Source organism: Nanorana parkeri, unplaced genomic scaffold (assembly GCF_000935625.1).
Source record: "Nanorana parkeri isolate BGI_ZX_2015 unplaced genomic scaffold, ASM93562v1 scaffold441, whole genome shotgun sequence".
Taxonomy (NCBI): Eukaryota; Metazoa; Chordata; class Amphibia; order Anura; family Dicroglossidae; genus Nanorana; species Nanorana parkeri.
This window is the reverse complement of record NW_017306709.1, coordinates 315,732-333,776: the sequence shown is the minus strand read 5'-3', so window position 1 is coordinate 333,776 and position 18,045 is coordinate 315,732. Positions and strand designations below refer to the sequence as shown.

The following is an 18,045-nucleotide window of genomic DNA, read 5'->3' as shown; positions in this document are numbered from 1 at the left end:
CTGCCATAAACAGCTGTTGCACTTTCAGTGCTTCTCTATGCAATAGCAAGATCCACTAGCTATTGCGCCATTATTGCCTAAAGCTTAATCAGCTTTCAGTAACACTTTGCAACATGTTAAAATGGTCTTAGCAGACCCCTAACAATTGTAAGCACATTGTAAGTAAATTGTAAATATACAGTGATTTTTTTATGGTGTGTCCCAGTTTGATTTGGCAGGATTCAGTAATGACTCACAGGGTCAAAAGAACCAAGTTTTGTTTATATTGGCATTTTGGCGATCTGTACCCTACAAACTCTATGCTTTTTATTTAAAGCCATCCAGTAATCCACAAAATGTCAGTCTAACATCTGTGTTCACCACAGTGATCTTTTACTCTGTTATTTCTCTATTGGACACAATTATACAGGGCACCGTATGAGTGCTCAGATATGAGAGGGTGGCATCGAGGGAAGCATGTCAGTATAAGTCTCCCACTGTAAAAGCAAGCAGTGATAAATGCCTACTGGAAAAACCAGATTGAGTTAATCAGTAAATCTCTGGAGTTGTGATATAATCTCCTTGCAGCATTGTGGTTACATATTTAATCATTGCCTGTATTCTACATCTAAAATCACATACAGATGGAACACTTTGACACACCATTAGAACCATTAGAATCATTAAGAATTCATTTTATTCAAGAGGAGTATTCAGGGCACCATATGCACACTGCTATGCGGATTTTAATAGTAATAAATATTGATTGAGGATCTTCAAACCTTTCACTTGTTTGTTCACAAAGCATATTCATAATCATATTGAGGCAGGCTAAGCACTAATATTAGCATTAGTTTTCCAAACATATCTTAGATATTTTACAGAGAATTATGAACCATGAATACCCTTCCTTGATAACATAATTGGACAGTATGATCCTTACTGCCACTGATGGAGTAAAATTATGGGCATCAAAGGGAAGGTCAAACTCTCTGTAAATTGTTTTGAACTCTGTGTCAGACACTGATATGCAATGTTTTCATTTGTGAATATAGGGATTCGGATGTTAGATGGAGTTGTTACTGATGCCATTGAAGCAAGTTCCATTGGATTTAATCCCCAGCATGTAGACATTTATAGTGCCAGCTGGGGACCAAACGATGATGGAAAAACAGTGGAAGGCCCTGGAAGATTAGCACAAAAGGCCTTTGAGTATGGCATCAAACAGGTGAGCCTTCAGATAATGTAACATGTTAAGAGTTATTCATTTAGATCATCTTTCTTTTTTAACAGAAGTTCTGTCTGTAGTAACAAATCAGAATGTATTTGGCATTTTATGGAGTGCAGGGTAAAAGCAATTTAAACTACATCTGATTGACTGACAAAGAAAACGCACTTTAAAATGTGCAGTTTTTCTAAACGTTCACTAAAAGTAAGATTATCTAGCCTTCGTTTATTGATTCCTTTAGTTGCCAGCCCCTGAACCCTCTCCAAAACTCCTATGTTGTTTTTTACACTATGGTGCCTAAAACTGGATCCTACTTTCTATAAGCGGCCTTACAAGTACATTATACAGTGACAGTATTAATATATATACTGTATATATGTATATAATTATTACAGTATATATGACAGTTGGCAGCGATGACAGTTTGCGCATCGCTTTACAATATAAGGAAGACATTACAATCACAATACAATTCAAGACAAGATGGTAATGAGGGCCCTGCCCGTGCGGGCTTACAATCTAAAAGATAACAAGAAACATCAGTAATAACTCTGGGGGAAAAAGAAAAAGGGAGGGGCCTTTAAGTCAATAAAAGAGACCTTCAATTAAAATAACAAAACTTTTTTAACATCAATTAAAAAAATATAAAACACTCATAAAATTAAAATTTGGCCCATCAAGCCTACATGAGGTCCATCATATCGTTAGGTTCACAAAACTATAGTGGTCATACCGTTCTCATGCCGAAGTAATACTATTATCAACACAATGTAACTTTCTCGATGCGTTTCATCTGATTATGGCTTCCTCAAGAGGGGATTCCAGTAAGCTGTAATATTGCAAATTAATAAATCATATTGACTATATCTAATTAACAATACATTAAAATGTGTTTAAATATTTCAAACAATGATAGCTTACTGTGAACCAATATGACCAGAGGAAATGTAGATGTGACACTCTGAAGGCACATGAAGATGGAGGACCAGTCCTGATGTCGACTCCCCCAGGGGGACCGCAGGAGGGGTGGCAGAAACACAGAAACCACAGGCGTAGGAAGATGTCCTGGGCTTAAAAATGCAATCTATAAATAGTAATAGCATCCTCAATAATAAAGCTGCTAATGTTGGAGGGACATAAGTAATTTCAATTTGGATGTACGACCATTAGAGCGGGTTAAAGGGGCAATATATGCACTGAGTGGCCAGATTATTATTACCACCCCATCAGTACTTTGTTGGGCCACGAGATTACTTTGTTGGGCCGCCTCGTGACGCCACGAGATGTCGAAAGGTGATGCGAGGAATCTGACACTGCACTGTTGCCCTTCTGTTGTCTTGTACCAGTCTTGCCACTCTCCGTTCTGCCCTAACATTGACTAGTCACTGACGGCCACAATTCGCACGTTCAGACCCAGATTTTCGGCTGACAGTCCAGTCTTTAAACACTTTAACAACAGCTGCTCTTGAACATTTAACAAATTCTGCTGTTTTGCTGATACTCGCTCCATGGCTCCGAGCGCCAACAATCATCCCACGTTCAAAGGCTGTTAAATTGCGTTGTTTACCCATATCTTCAGGAAAAAAACACTTCTACTGTCGTGGTAAACAACCTGCTTCCCTATTTATAATGGTCTGGCCCTCTAGCTAATTATAGCTAATTTGCCTACAAACGTCAGGTGGTCATAATAATCTGGCCACTCAGTGTATATCACCCTCACCTAGGTACTGTGTGAAAAAGCTGGGGGAAAGGTTTTTATTTATTTATTGTAGATTTTTAGAATGGAGGGGGGTAAAATAAATAAATGAACCTTGCATATATAGTGAAAAGATCAGCTTTAAGATTTGTATTGTCTACAAACATCACAAAAAGCACTATAAGTCTGCTCAGTACTTCTCAGGATAAAAGGTACAGTATATATGTGTAGCAGTCCTTGAAACATCTAGTTTGATCATTCACAAACAAAATAAGATTTGCAGAGAGTTCAACAAATAAAAGAAACAAAAAGTGACTGCGTATAGAAGAAACTCTTGAAATGTCATTACAGGCCATAACATAAATGGAAAGATCAGACAAAGAGCCATGGGCACGGAGGAAGAGGGCAAGAGAGTAGGTCATCAAGGAGTAAACAAGATACAAGCATTTGGCCAGATGGGTCATCTTTTATGTATCACACTTGAATCAATACGCTTTGTTCTTCAGAATGTTACATAACCTGCACCTGTGGATTTTCCTAATACAGCAGCCTGCATAGAGAAGGAAATGTCATCTTAGAAAACTAAAATCTATTGGAAAAAAGCGTCTAAAAAAAATTTCATGCCTGGGATATTGAACCAACAGACTGACCTCGAGAGCTATGTTATTTCTGTGTTAAATGATACCATAATATTTTATTTTTACTAGTCAGTACTTAAATGAGTGTCTATCTTTAGAAACGTCATTTTATAACTGGAAGTACCATAGTTGAAGCAGAAACATGTAACACTTTTATCCACATTTTGGAATAATACAGCTGCTTTAAGGCTAGGTTCACACTTGGGTGACTCCTGAGCGCGAGGCAATCGTGCCCAACACTGTGCGGATTGGCGCGTGGTCACGGAGTCGCCAACTTCAGGCGATCGCGCTGTGTGTGCCATTGTTTTTTAGTTGGGTTTCGTGATTTCCCAGCGCGATTCCGCCCATGCAGGTGAACACGATCGCGGCTAAAAAAATCACGTGTCATCTGTGGCAAAAAAAAGGTACATGTACCTTTTTTTTAGCGATTGCAGGCGCAGATGTCACCCCATTGAAATCAATTGGGCCGTGATGCAACCGCTGTGTGCACTAGCACACGATCGCACGGCCCCAGGACACGCGGCATGTCTGGTTCTTTTCTATTGCAAAGCTCCCAAGGTAACAAGAAGGAGAATGTATCATCACATTTATAGTTGGGTAGACTATATGAACATAGTATATATTGTATACTATGTTGTTGGAATGTACATTACTATATAATATCCAATGGACTGTGACTTTAACATAAGAGATCTTTAACATACGGCTACTGACTACTGTTTAGCAACATGTAAAGTGTACAAAAGGAAAACTAGACAAATCATCCCATCAATAATCGAGATACTGCTATGAAACTTGAACATATAGTGCTGCTGTATTACAAAATGGAATATGTTTACCTATAGATATCATATGTAGGCCCTTAATGACTTAGCTATTTTTTTTTTATTTCCAAAGGGCCGAAATGGAAAAGGCTCGATTTATGTGTGGGCTTCGGGTAATGGTGGCAGACAGGGAGATAACTGTGACTGTGATGGATACACAGACAGTATTTACACCATCTCAATCAGCAGTGCGTCACAGCAAGGACTATCTCCCTGGTATGCAGAGAAATGTTCCTCCACATTAGCCACAGCATACAGCAGTGGAGACTACACTGATCAGAGGATTGTAAGTATACACAAATGCTACTTTTATGTTTCATATTTTAACTTATCCAGATATACAGTATATTCACAGCTTGCTTCTTAAAATGTACCTAAACTCAGATAGACTTTAGGCCCAGTGGATCACTTGAGGCTGTCATTACAACAATAGCCCCAACCTCTGCTCAGTTCTGGATTAGAAGCCCCAGTCCAAGTGGCCACTGCATAACTTTGTCTTCTGTCAGTCCTCAAAAGCTATCAAATCTGTTTTAGGCAAAGGCTCTGATTGGCTATTTAGGCAGAGACAGCAAATGAGAGCCTCAGTCCCTCATGTATGTAGTCCTTCTCTGCAGCTAGCAGACAAAAAGAGTTGGGGCAGTGACCTCTACGACAGATGCAAACATTTTGATAGGTCAGGAGGCCATTTTGCTAATGGTAGCCTTAAGGGAGTCCATGCAGTGTTTATATTTTCAGTGAATGATTGCAGCTAGTATTGCCCGCTCACCTTAATAAAATGTGTTCTGAATGTAGTAGAGAAAGCTGCTTTTTTTATGGAACTTATAATATTGTTTAAATAGATATGATAAATAAAAAATATTGCATTTTGTTTTACCTGCGCATATCACATTCATGCGTATCTATCAATATTTAGATAAGTGCTGATCTACATAACGACTGCACAGAAACACATACTGGCACCTCTGCCTCCGCTCCATTGGCTGCTGGCATCTTCGCTCTTGCTCTGGAACAAAAGTAAGGATTTCACTTTCTCAATGTCTAGTGTAAATAGAGGAAAAATATATTTTCTTTTTAACCAATTATAAAATGAATCATTAAAGGCAATGTAAACAAATACAGATTTTGGTTGGGTATTGATTAAAGGGTCAGTTCACCCAAAACTGCTTCAGCTCTTGGTAGATGCTGAAGAGGGAAATCACTTAAATGTTTCATCAGAGAGTATCATGTATATATCTTGGGGACTCTTTGTGTGAGATCTTGGCACACCTGCTCTAAATTGCTCTATCTGCTGGATTAATTGAAATGTATGGATTGTTTTATCTCCTATGGGCTATAGCCGAGAGAAAAATTGAATTTAACAAAGTTAAAGTAAAATTACACAGTTGTTGTTATTATTATTATTTAAATATTATTATTACTATTATTATTACAAGTTTTATGCCATTTGCAAAATCTTTAGAAACTATAAAGACCCTAATTTCTATTAATGTTTTTTTAATAGTCCTAATCTTACATGGAGAGATATGCAACACCTGGTTGTCTGGACAAGTGAGTACGACCCTCTAGCTAATAATCCTGGCTGGAAGAAGAACGGAGCGGGTCTTATGGTCAATAGTCGCTTTGGATTTGGACTACTGAATGCTAAGGCCCTTGTGGATTTAGCTGATCCTAAAAGATTTAAATCTGTGCCAGAGAAGAAAATCTGCATTGTTAAAGACAGTGACTTTGAACCCAGGTAAGAGCCCCATGCCAAGACTGAACAAGAAAGAATTGCAGCCACACACACTTGGGCAAGACTTTGTTGTATTATCATGGAAATTTGGATCAAAGTGCAAGAAAGTGTGCAGTTTACAAAAAAAAAGAATGTATTGGATTAAATGTGCTTCGCTACTGCAAATCAACTAGTCAGATGCTATTACAAGAATAATTCTATGTTGCAAACGGGTTATTGTTTCAAGCACCAATTGTTATACACAGTGTACAAAAAGCCCAAACTTTTTCTTTTAGTTTTGTATAAAGTAGCGAGGGTTTAGATCCTTTTGTAGCTTTTTATTGCTGCCTGTGTCCCCACTAGAGATTTGCACAGTTGAGTTGTCACCAGAACAGGAATAGAAGGGAAAACTTCTAATAGAGACATTTATTCTGGCCACACTGGGACACATGGATAGCAAACAAATCTGACAGGTGTTTCACCCGTTCCCTACTCTATCCAAATGTTTGTTTTTTTTAAATTACTCACTGAATTTTTCTCAGCATTCATCGAAGGACACAGCAGAGATCTCGAATCTCTGACCATTGACATGGGGGGGGGGTTTGACTCCTAATGTGGCCAAACTTCCAACTGCTAGAGACAGCTCAGTTAGTCACAAAGCAGTACACAGAGCAAAAACTAGTCACAGAACCAAAGGTTGGGTGTTGTGTCCTTCAATGATCACAGAGAAAAGGATTTTATGGTGAGTAAAAAAAAAATCATATTTTGTCTTTTGTTCATGAAAGGACAAGCAGAGATCTTCAATCTATGACCATTGGAATGTCCCAAAGCAGTGGCTACTGAGGGGTGGTAAAAAAACTAAAGATCTCTCCTAAGGCAGGAACAGAACATGCTGCCGGTAAAACTCATGAGTTGCAAATGGGATACGGGACCACCCCTATTTAATGACCCCCCCTAACCAAGAAAAATATGCCACACAGAGCTTATGGCAACAGGAAAGACAGCCTTGTATGCAAGGCACAGAGGAATATTCTTGACAGGTTCCAAAGGTGGCTGCGGAAGTGCAACAAAACCAAGCTCAAACCCAGTGGAGTCCCAGGAGATAGTATAGGGGGAGCTACAGGAGAGGCACCCTGCACAAGCCTAACAAAAGGAAGGGGAGGCTAGCAAGCTTGGATATGATCTCCAGCACCTAAATTAATCTTTTGATGGTACTCAGGGCCAAATGTTAATTCCAATCTGATTGCACAGGGTCAGGATTCATCCCATGGGGCATTTTTAGAGGTGATATCTCCTTTCCTTGCACCATGCGAAGTATGTCAGCATAGTAGATCAAGCTGTACTGATCCCATGGAGCTACTTGAGCATACACTGCTACTACCAAAAGATTTCTGTACCTAGAGACAAATCTGTGCAAGTTGTTGTTGCACCTGGGGGGGCAGAATTCACAAATGCAGAGTCCCCCACCTGGATACAGGTTCCGAGACACCAACAGGTGTCAGGATAGAAATGGCAGTATTGCACAGGACAGGATTTTCCCCCTAGCCATTGATGTATTCCACGTCATGGCATAGCCAGATGGAATCCTGGGTGGATGACCTACCAGTCTGGGAGTCCAGCATTGTAGGAACAACTTCAGTGGGCAGTATGTTACAATGGAAGAGTTCAGAGGGTTTAAGAAGGAATATTATGTGTAGAAGAGGAGTGTGTAGGGTATTACAGTTGGCAGTATGTGCAGGAAAAGAGTGCATAGGGAAGACAGGTCAAGGAAGTGCGCTCTATAATGGTAAGGTAGGTATATTCTACATGGCAGGAGAGGAGTTAAATTATCCTATCCAGCCACATTATCCCTCCCACAGTTTATTTCAGATGGATTTTTACATAAAGCCAGTTTCATGTACAGCTTGCTTTTTTCAAGTTAGTACATAAAACATTAAAATAGGTTAAACAAATTAAATCAGTCAGGTCATTTTGTGCATACCATGCGATTATGCACATTTTCATCCTAGACTACCTTCTTGCATAATTATATTCTGGTGACTATTATTTTTGCTCAGATTTTTTTGGCAGGATTTATGTCACTACAAAGCAGAAAAAAATAATAATTTAGGCTCATTCACAAATTCATCTGAATATGTTCCAAAGCTATAATTCTGAAAATAAATAAAGATATAAAAATAGACGTGTACATTATGAGTTGAACAAATGTAATTAACTAAATGCTATTTGTGTTAACACTGCCATAATTTCATGTCACGGTAAATTAAATGCAGCAGAAACTGACAACATGTCATTAGGGAACTGGTCCTAAATAGAAGTAGCTGACACTCAGCGAATATATTCAGAAGCTTCTCTAGAGATTAAATACTGTACAAAATGTAACAATAACTCTGTCGAAACCTCCAATTCCAACAGTACTAGTTTTCAAGATTTTTAAACTGTTTCCAGGGACACTTAGAGCTGAGCTGGGGACCCAAACCATGCATACAACATACTGTTGAAAGGGTCAAAAGATACCTTTGTATTAAAAATACCTTTGTATTACTTAGTATATTTTGCATCATCTGCTTTTTTTTTTTAAACACTATTAAAGTTAATACTAGCACACTGAAAGTAATGAAAACGTATATATTAGGGATGGCATACCGACAATGGTATCTTTTGAAGCAGGAGGCGTTACTCCTGTGTACAGAAGTGTTTCTGCAAACAATGGACCACTTTCATTTAGCCCTCGTTCACACCTGAACGTTTTGTAGCGCGTTCTACGCTCGACGAACGCTCTACAAAACGCTCAAAAATATAAATCCCATTGTATTATGGTCTCGTTCCCACCTTGGCGTATTTCCGCCCGTCCCTAACGCGCTACAAAACGGCCCACGCCTGAAAAGGTACATGTACTACTTTGGGTCGCTTTGTTGCGCGTTTCCATTGGGATACAGCCAAGTAGCCTTCGGGAGCGAATCGCGGTAAAAAACACGTGCGGCGGTCGCGCGACAGACGCGCATATGCAATACGCCTAGGTGTGAACGAGACCTTAAGGTTAGGTTAGTACTAGGATTGGGGTCATAGGAAGGATATGTGTTAGGGTTATAGTGTAAGGGTTTCACAGATTGTTAGCATAAAACTTGGCAGTAAGGTTACAGGAAGTGATATTGAGGGTTAATATTAGATTTACAGAGAGTGTTAAGGTAAGAACCAAGTTTAGGGTTACAGGGAGTTAGTGTAAGGCTTAGCATTAGGGTTACAGGGAGTGTTAGTGTAAAGAATAATATTAGGGTTACAGGGAGTGTTAGTGTGAGGAATAATATTAGGGTTACAGGAAGTGTTAGTGTGAGGATTAATATTAGGGTTACAGGGAGTGTTAGTGTGAGGATTAATACTAGGGTTACAGGGAGCGTTAGTGTGAAGAATAATATTAGGGTTACAGGGAGTGTTAGTGTGAGGAATAATATTAGGGTCACAGGGAGGGTTAGTGTGAGGAATAATATTAGGATCACAGGGAGTGTTAGTGTGAGGAATAATATTAGGGTTACAGGGAGTGTTAGTGTGAGGAATAATATTAGGATTACAGGGAGTGTTAGTGTGAGGAATAATATTAGGATTACAAAGGAGTGTTAGTGTGAGGAATAATATTAGGGTCACAGGGACTGTTAGTGTGAGGAATAATATTAGGATTACAGGGAATGTTAGTGTGAGGAATAATATTAGGATTACAGGGAGTGTTAGTGTGAAGAATAATATTAGGGTTACAGGGAATGTTAGTGTGAGGAATAAAATTAGGATTACAGGGAGTGTTAGTGTGAAGAATAATATTAGGATTACAAAGGAGTGTTAGTGTGAGGAATAATATTAGGATTACAGGGAGTGTTAGTGTGAGGAATAATATTAGGATTACAAAGGAGTGTTAGTGTGAGGAATAATATTAGGATTACAGGGAGTGTTAGTGTGAGGAATAATATTAGGATTACAAAGGAGTGTTAGTGTGAGGAATAATATTAGGGTCACAGGGACTGTTAGTGTGAGGAATAATATTAGGATTACAGGGAATGTTAGTGTGAGGAATAATATTAGGATTACAGGGAGTGTTAGTGTGAAGAATAATATTAGGGTTACAGGGAATGTTAGTGTGAGGAATAAAATTAGGATTACAGGGAGTGTTAGTGTGAAGAATAATATTAGGGTTACAGGGAGAGTTGGAGTAAGTGGGTAGCTAGGGTAGAGCATTGGCCTCTACAATGAAAAATGTTGTGCTAAAAGCTGATAATGATAATAAAATATGAGTCCAATTGGTCTGAAAAACAGGCACGTTTCTAGGGACAAATCTTCAAACCTGCTGTCCCTAGTGATCCAGGAGAACTAGCAATGAGGGACTTTGCCATCCCCTGATTCACTTGTTAGTTCTGGGCAGGTCCAAATGCACTATCTCAGTTTTACAGACTGAGATCTAGGATGTGACAGATGCGTCTGTAAATGGCCAGCCAGAGAAGACTAATCAGACCTCGACTTGTATTAGCAATGCCTTGGGTGCCATGGGTTTTATTGCTCTCTGTCTTATTAATAATGACAGTTACAGTTTTAACATTATTACAGGATATAACACTTGTATCACTTAAAGCCAATTACTGATATAAGCCCCACAATGACAATCCAGTTATACATAAGAAAATCAAGCTACTGCATTTTAGACAATGAGTGCTCTAATGTAGATTTGCACACGCAGTATGTCCTTGTTTCACCTTCTTTCAGTTAGTTGCCAAGTGACGCATGACAATTTATGTGGCATCCATGTGGCACAGGATAGCCCTACAGTGCACTTCAGCAGCCAAAGGGACTATCTCTGTGCAGTTTGTGTTCTTTGTTGTAGCATTAACGTACACTGCATGTGCATGATAACCTCTGCTTGAGGAATGCTGGTCCTCTTGTGTGAGGGTACATACAGTACATATTACTTGGCAAACTGTAAATATTTTATGATATAAGGGATTAATCCTTGTGCCTAAGGGGCTAATTTAATTACATTAGGGTCAGGTTACAAACTAGGGTTACCATGGTGAGGATGTAGGAATGCCACCTATTATGCTACCCCTTAGTTATGGTAATGCAGCTTTTACAGTAGCCACAACATTTTATTACTAGGAATAGTAAAGGGTCACTGACATCTGTCAGAGAAAGCTCTCAGTCATGTAAGTGTAGTTTGTAAGACCTGACACATACATGGCGCATCTGCCTTGTTATGATGTGCTGTAATCTCAGTAATCAGCTCCTAGGAGTCTTCTGTCTTCAGGCTCATGATGATTTTTGTTGGTTGTTTTGCGTTACTGCACACCATTTGTCCTTGCAGCATATCTTTAAATTATCCCTTAACAACTCGATGGATTGGATCTACCTAGGTGTATGAAAAGTAGCTCTTGCCTTGTTAACAAAAATCCTAAACCAAATCCACAAAAATGCAAATAAGTATATGTTCAAAGAAAAAATACAGTTAAATATCAGGATCTTTACCTTCACCTCAAAGATCAGATGCTTTGTCTAGCATGCCTACGATGCAAGAAAGGATGATCCTGCTATGTACCTTATGTACGCCTACAGTTGCAGCACACTCCTTATAGGCATAATTTATTAGACATGTAAATTTTGTTTTGTTCCAAATGGATATTCATACGAATTTCTTTAAATTTGGACATTCGGATGCATCCAACTTCTAATGCGTCCAAACAAATCTGAATGCTTATTTAACGAAAATTTGGATCCCTTTCAATTTCGTTCAGAACTAAACTAATTCGGACATGTGACTGTTCTCTGGCCAATCAGAATTTTTTGGCCTTTTGGGAGTTGCATTACAGGCACGGTCACGTGACTTCGTTCCGAAATGAAAATTCAGACGGATACGAAATCCGAATAACGAACCAAATCAGATTTTGGATCCAAAACACAAAAGAAATAAAAATCCAAATGGATCTGAAACAAAACAATTTGTTTGCGGTGTTGCATGTCTATTATTTACTAAGGTAAAGAAAAGCGTAACAAGTCCAGTAACCCACTGCAAGAATCAGTCGAATACAGTTTACCTGCTATGTGCATATCAAAATACAGGAAACCACTTGTTAATGAAGTATACATTTCAGGTCACCAATACAGAGAGGAGACATTTTTAACCACTATTCCATCTAAAGAATTAATGTATTTTCCAAAATCCTGTAACAAAAAACCCCTAAAAAACGAGAAAAGCAAAACATATGGGGGGAATTTATCAAAACTGGAGCAGACAAAATCTGGAGCAGTTGCCCATGGCAACCAATTAGCTTCTATCTTCAGTTTGTTCAGTTAAGATTTGAAAATAAAAGAGAGAAGCTGATTGGTTGCAGTGCACAGCTGCTCCAGATTATGCCTGCTCCAGCTTTGATAAATTCCCCTCCTTGTAATTTTCCATGCCCAATCACTGATGGGCATGTCATGGTCAGCGTGGAAAAAGAAAGAGCACAATCTCTTGTTCCTGTCCTGGATTTTTGCACAATCATGGCCAGGGAAAACATGGCATCAAGGAAACCATTTATTTAGTCAATGTTAATCCATTTAATCTGTTTATTGAATATCTGTCCTGACAGAGGACATCCAGGAAACCTAATCCCTAACTACTCTCATTTATCTTGTATTTTAAATTACAGGCTTTTTAGATCGGTGGATGAAATTACAATTGAGATCCCCACAAAGGCATGTGAAGGCCAAGATAATTATATCAAGTCTCTGGAACATTTACAACTGGAAGCCACTATTGAGTATACACGCCGAGGAGACCTTCATATTACACTAACTTCTCCATCAGGTATATCACCGATTATTATATAAAAGTCCTGCCTAAAAACAGACACTGCAAAGTGCAAAGATCCCATTATTATTGCCAGAAAAGCCTCTTCTATACACTTCTCTGATTTAGCTTCACTTTGTTACCATAACCTTACTGACCTCAGGATTGAGCCCTGAGCAAGTGATAGTCTCATCTACTTGGCTATTAAGGACACTATTATTGAACAGGCTGTAGGCAGGTAGATGGGCTTGGTCGGAAATTCAGGAATATCAAATTCCAATTAACTAACTGGGAAATAACTATTGTTAACACTACTGCTTTCATTATATTACATGTATGTACAGACTCTACAAAATTCATTTAAAAGGCTTTTCTTCCTGTTTTGTATTCAATAGACGATATTAGCATACACCATAGGTTGATCAAATACTTCTAGGTGGCATCTGATGGTTTAATTTTTCCTTTCTTCCAGTCATTTAGGCAAATTGCAGTCAATCAGTATGCACATAAATGTTGTTCTTATATACATGAATATTTAAACACAAGCGTAAAACTAATAACAACTGTTATTCCATGCAGGAACCAGGACAGTTCTCTTGACTGAAAGAGAAAGAGACACATCAACTAATGGTTTTAAAAACTGGGCTTTTATGTCTGTCCATACCTGGGGAGAAGACGCAGCAGGAACCTGGACTGTCAAAATCACTGATGTGGTAAGAAACAGAAAAGAGCTATCAAGATGCAGCAATTATATTAAATCCAGCATTTTCATAGTCTTAGAGATCTAAGTGTTTACCTCCGCAGTATAGTAAGTGAATCTTGCATTTGCAAAAAAAAAAGCTATAAAAGACTCATTACAACAGCCTCTGATAGTACAGCTCCCTCTGGCCATGCATGTTGTGAATGACCAAGTGCAATCAGAGGTGGAGACTTGACAGCAGGGGTGGTGTTGCATCATGCTTGAGGTGCTGATGATCGAGGGGGGCCAGAAGTACAGTGTGAACTGTCATATACGCAGCAGTCTGCAATTACAGTGCAGACACAGTTAGGTTCCACAGCAGTCCACAAAACACAGAAAAAGCAGGGGTCATTTGTATATTTGCAAAGTTGCTTGTTACCCCTAAATATATTACAGTACAGTCACCCTTTAAGCACCTTCTGCAGTCTTTATCTTTAAAAGAATGTTCTTGCACTCCATGCAATCATGCACTTTTCAATTTTCATCTCATCAGTCTAAAAGATTAGAAAATGAAGGAAGAATAGTTAACTGGAAGCTGATTCTGCATGGAACATCTACCCGCCCAGACCACATGACCCATCCCAGAGTGTATACTTCTTATAATGTGGTTCAGAATGACCGAAGAGGTGTCGAGAAGATGACAAATATTCAAGAGGTATGTAATCTCACTATGGTACACCTATGTTTCACTAGAGTGTCTAGAGAATATAGCAGAGTCACATTATTGTTCATGTATGAAGTGTTGTCTCCCATTTCTATAAAACAAACCTTTCTACTAATGTGCAGACCATCTGTCACCACAACACAACTATTACAAAGGAGGGACTTGGTAGAAAGGAGGTGAGGTTTTGCTGTGGATATAATTGAATGATAGGATTGTAATCAATCCAGTCGTTCAAACGCTGGCAGTCACATGACTGGATTGTTTACAATCTTATAATCCAGGGCTGTTACTGACAAATAAGATGCCCTCCCAAGCACAATCTTGTGCAAAGCTACCCATGCAGATGGCAAAGCCTTGGTGGAAGCAGACAGGGAAGGCTGTAGGTTGTGGAGGAGAGAATCGTTATTACTCCCAAAAGTGTCAGAGATGACTCAAAACCGCAAAAGTTATTTGTGAAAAAATAACAAATGGTATGCCTTTTTTCATTGGACATGATCAACCTACTATATGTACTGTGCCAACAGGGTCACTTTAAAGCCTGAAAAAGAAGTATGTCTGTGAATCCTGCAGTACTCCCAGACAGGGTGTAAAAAAAAAGTTTTTAATCCTGTTTCTCCTATGTTCTTATAGGATAATGCACCTTGGACATCATCATTAGTGATGAGCCCCCTGTTCGGTTCGAATTCGAACTTTCCAACATGGGAAAAGTTCGGATTCGAACTCAAATGGGGGTAGATGGGGTAGAACTTTGAAAATCAATTGACCCCATTTTGAAGCTTTATATGCAAGTTAATGGCCATAAAAAGGGTATGGGGATTCGGGTACTGCCCTGGGGGACAAGAATCAATGAAAAAACACTTTTAAAAAATAACATTTTTGAAGGAGCAGTGATTTTAACATCACTTAAAGTGAAACAATAAAAATGAAAAATTCCTTTAAAATATTGTGCCTGGGGGGTCCCCTTAAACTGCCTGTAAAGTGGCGCATCTGTAAAATGTATAGAACCTGCTGCAGCAAAATTTACATTTGTAAACAAAAAAAATGACATTTAAAAAAAAATTAAAGCGTGCGGTTCCCCCTCCCAAACAATACCCAATACCAGATACCAATACCCTTTAGTTCTGGTAGGAACGTTAAAAAAAGCGTGGGGTTCCCCCCAAAAGTCATACCAGACCCTTAAGGTCTACTTGTACCCCTACCCATCCACTAAAGGGTTAAATGAAATTGTGGAATCGTGAAATCTGCATCGGGTGACGAACACAAGCGCAGTCATCTTCCCTGCTCTGACACATGGCCGTGGCTCACTCTAGTCGAGATTGCGGTCTGATCACAGTTTGATTCGGTTCGCGACCAATTCGGTTTGCGACCAGAATCGTGGATTGAATTAAGTTAATCAACCGAGGTACCACTGTATATAGAAATAATAATTTTTTTTAAAAGACGACCACCACCCCGTCTGCTTGCGACAAAAACCTGCAGCAGAATGGCATTTTGACAGATGCCGGCAACATATAAACAATTGGGCAGAGCCAGGAGTGACAGCTAGCTCCACCCAACTGTCTACAGTTGTACGGCATCTGACAGGTGAGCCATAATTAGGCAAAGTCAGAGTACTGGACCCTGATTGGGCCCAGTACCACAGATCAGGTGCAATGCTTTATCCAATCAGGGCTCACAAGGCACAGTGCCTTGCGGGTAGTTTGGCGGGTGAACAGCCCGCCAAGCGCCCTGACAGTTTGTGTGTTCACCGAACACACGAACTGCCAATGTTCGAGTTGAACTCACGTTTGGCTTGAACATCGAGCCCATGCCTAATAATCATTGTTCATTGCCCTTGCTTAATGAATAAGACTGCATGTCCTGTAGATAAACAATAATGTGCTCTGCAATCATTTATTTTTGCTACATTGACAAAGGTGCTCCTATTAAGTTAGAGAGTGCAAAGAGTGTCAATGATGTGCAAAGTGTGGTTGCCAGTTGATTCAGATCTGAAATTTTCTTTCACTAACCTAACTAAAGTAAACTTAAATCTGCTTTGTTGCTTGCTATGGGTCACTTTGTGAGTTAGCGTTATTTCCACTGTCTTAACCTGTCCACAAACATGAGAAGAGTATTGTTTGATCACATATATTTGGCACAAGCAGACAACCTCTGGCCTATTGCGCTGGGGGAAAGATTAATCACATGGGTTCAAAATCACTTTTCATCCAATGTAACCATCCTCCAACCCTCTTGTGTAATTATAGCCTAAACAAGCAATGCTCAGACATCCCTAACATGCATGTTTAAGCTTTAAGTTCTATGACCACTTTTTTAATAAGTAGTCATCAAATTCAGAATATATCATTATAGTTGAATTTCTTACAGACATCTTCTTTTGTAACTACAGCTATGTCATTATCTGATCCTATATATATTACAACTTTATCTTTGCTAACCCAGATGCACATGCACTCATCTACACTTATGTAAACCTACACTAGATGTGTTCTACGTGCACAGGTAAACATTTCTCCCTCATTAAACAATGAAAAGGTGCTCTGACGTCTAGAGTGACAAGTGACATTCGTAAATCTCTCCACCTTAAACCTTCCTGTCCTCAGAGCATCAGTACCATTATACTACATATTCCAGATTTTTATTTAAAAGGAGGCTTTTCATAAGTCCATAATCTTGCAATGATCAGTTGGTTATCATCAAAGCATGAACACTGACCATGTCTTTTATCATTACAGGAAACTTCCAATGTAAAATTAGCTACAGAGAAGCCAACAGAAAATGATGAAACAGAGGATACTGTGAAATCGGAAGCCATGCTGCGTCTTCTAAAGAATGCCTTTGACAGAGAAGGGTCTTTACTTACAGAGGAACAGGCTAAAATTCCCAATAACCATTATTATCAGGCTCTGGAAAAACTTAACAAGCAGTCAGATGCAAAGAACAGGGTGAACAGTCTATACAGTGACTATATTGACCGATTCTATAATAGCAAACCCTATAAGCATAGAGATGATCTTTTATTGCAAGCGCTCCTAAATATTGTAGACAAGGATTCATAGGGTTAAATTGATTTTACAGTTGGAAACATGCCTCCACCCATTAAATGTTGACATCCATAACTCCAGATTTCCAAACAGTTCTGTGAAAATGCCAAAAATGAATTTTGTGAATATTCTATAAATTAGGAAATGCTCCAGTTGGAAAAAGATGTGTGAGCAAACTTATATATAGTCAATGAAATTAGCAGCATACCATATGTGTGTGAAAAGTTACTACTGTGAGATATAGCCAATACTGGTATTTATTTTGAACCACTGACAAAATTGTAATGATAAAAGTGCCATAAAAGACAATGGGAAATGTTTAAAAACACTGGTGCACTGTCAGGTTTAGAACATCAGTGTAGTTAAGATGTGTACAAACAGTCAATAACAGTTGTCGCAAGGATCCACCATCACTGTGACCATTCTTCTGTGGTTATGTGGCTGTTCTCCAGAAGCAAATGCTGAGTAAAGGTGCCCATACACTGCACGATTCTCACACGAGAATCGCGGGATCGAGCATGTTGTAAAACCAGCCAAGAATCGTACGATTTTCGGCTGGTTTTTAACATGATCGAGAGATCACTGCCGAACGGGCCGGTGTGCGCACGTGCACACTGCCTGTTCAGCTTTGCAGTCATCGGAAGCCCACCCCTCAGGGGGGCGGGCTTGCGATGATCGCAGGTACGATCTGCCTGTCTAAGATGGGCAGATCGTACG

General features: G+C 39.2%; 1 protein-coding gene across 1 annotated transcript in view; it reads left to right on the top strand.

Annotated features, from left to right (window-relative positions):
• The window catches only part of PCSK1 (proprotein convertase subtilisin/kexin type 1), a 39,169-nt gene extending 21,519 nt beyond the window's left edge, over positions 1–17,650 (top strand). The window contains exons 7-14 of the mRNA XM_018560230.1: positions 1,035–1,207; positions 4,439–4,651; positions 5,279–5,379; positions 5,867–6,100; positions 12,742–12,899; positions 13,461–13,594; positions 14,114–14,275; positions 17,020–17,650. Of these exons, the coding sequence (XP_018415732.1) occupies positions 1,035–1,207; positions 4,439–4,651; positions 5,279–5,379; positions 5,867–6,100; positions 12,742–12,899; positions 13,461–13,594; positions 14,114–14,275; positions 17,020–17,343 (1,499 nt within the window). The 3' untranslated portion in view covers positions 17,344–17,650. The remainder of the gene's footprint in view (positions 1–1,034; positions 1,208–4,438; positions 4,652–5,278; positions 5,380–5,866; positions 6,101–12,741; positions 12,900–13,460; positions 13,595–14,113; positions 14,276–17,019) is intronic.
• Positions 17,651–18,045: the final 395 nt, after the last annotated feature.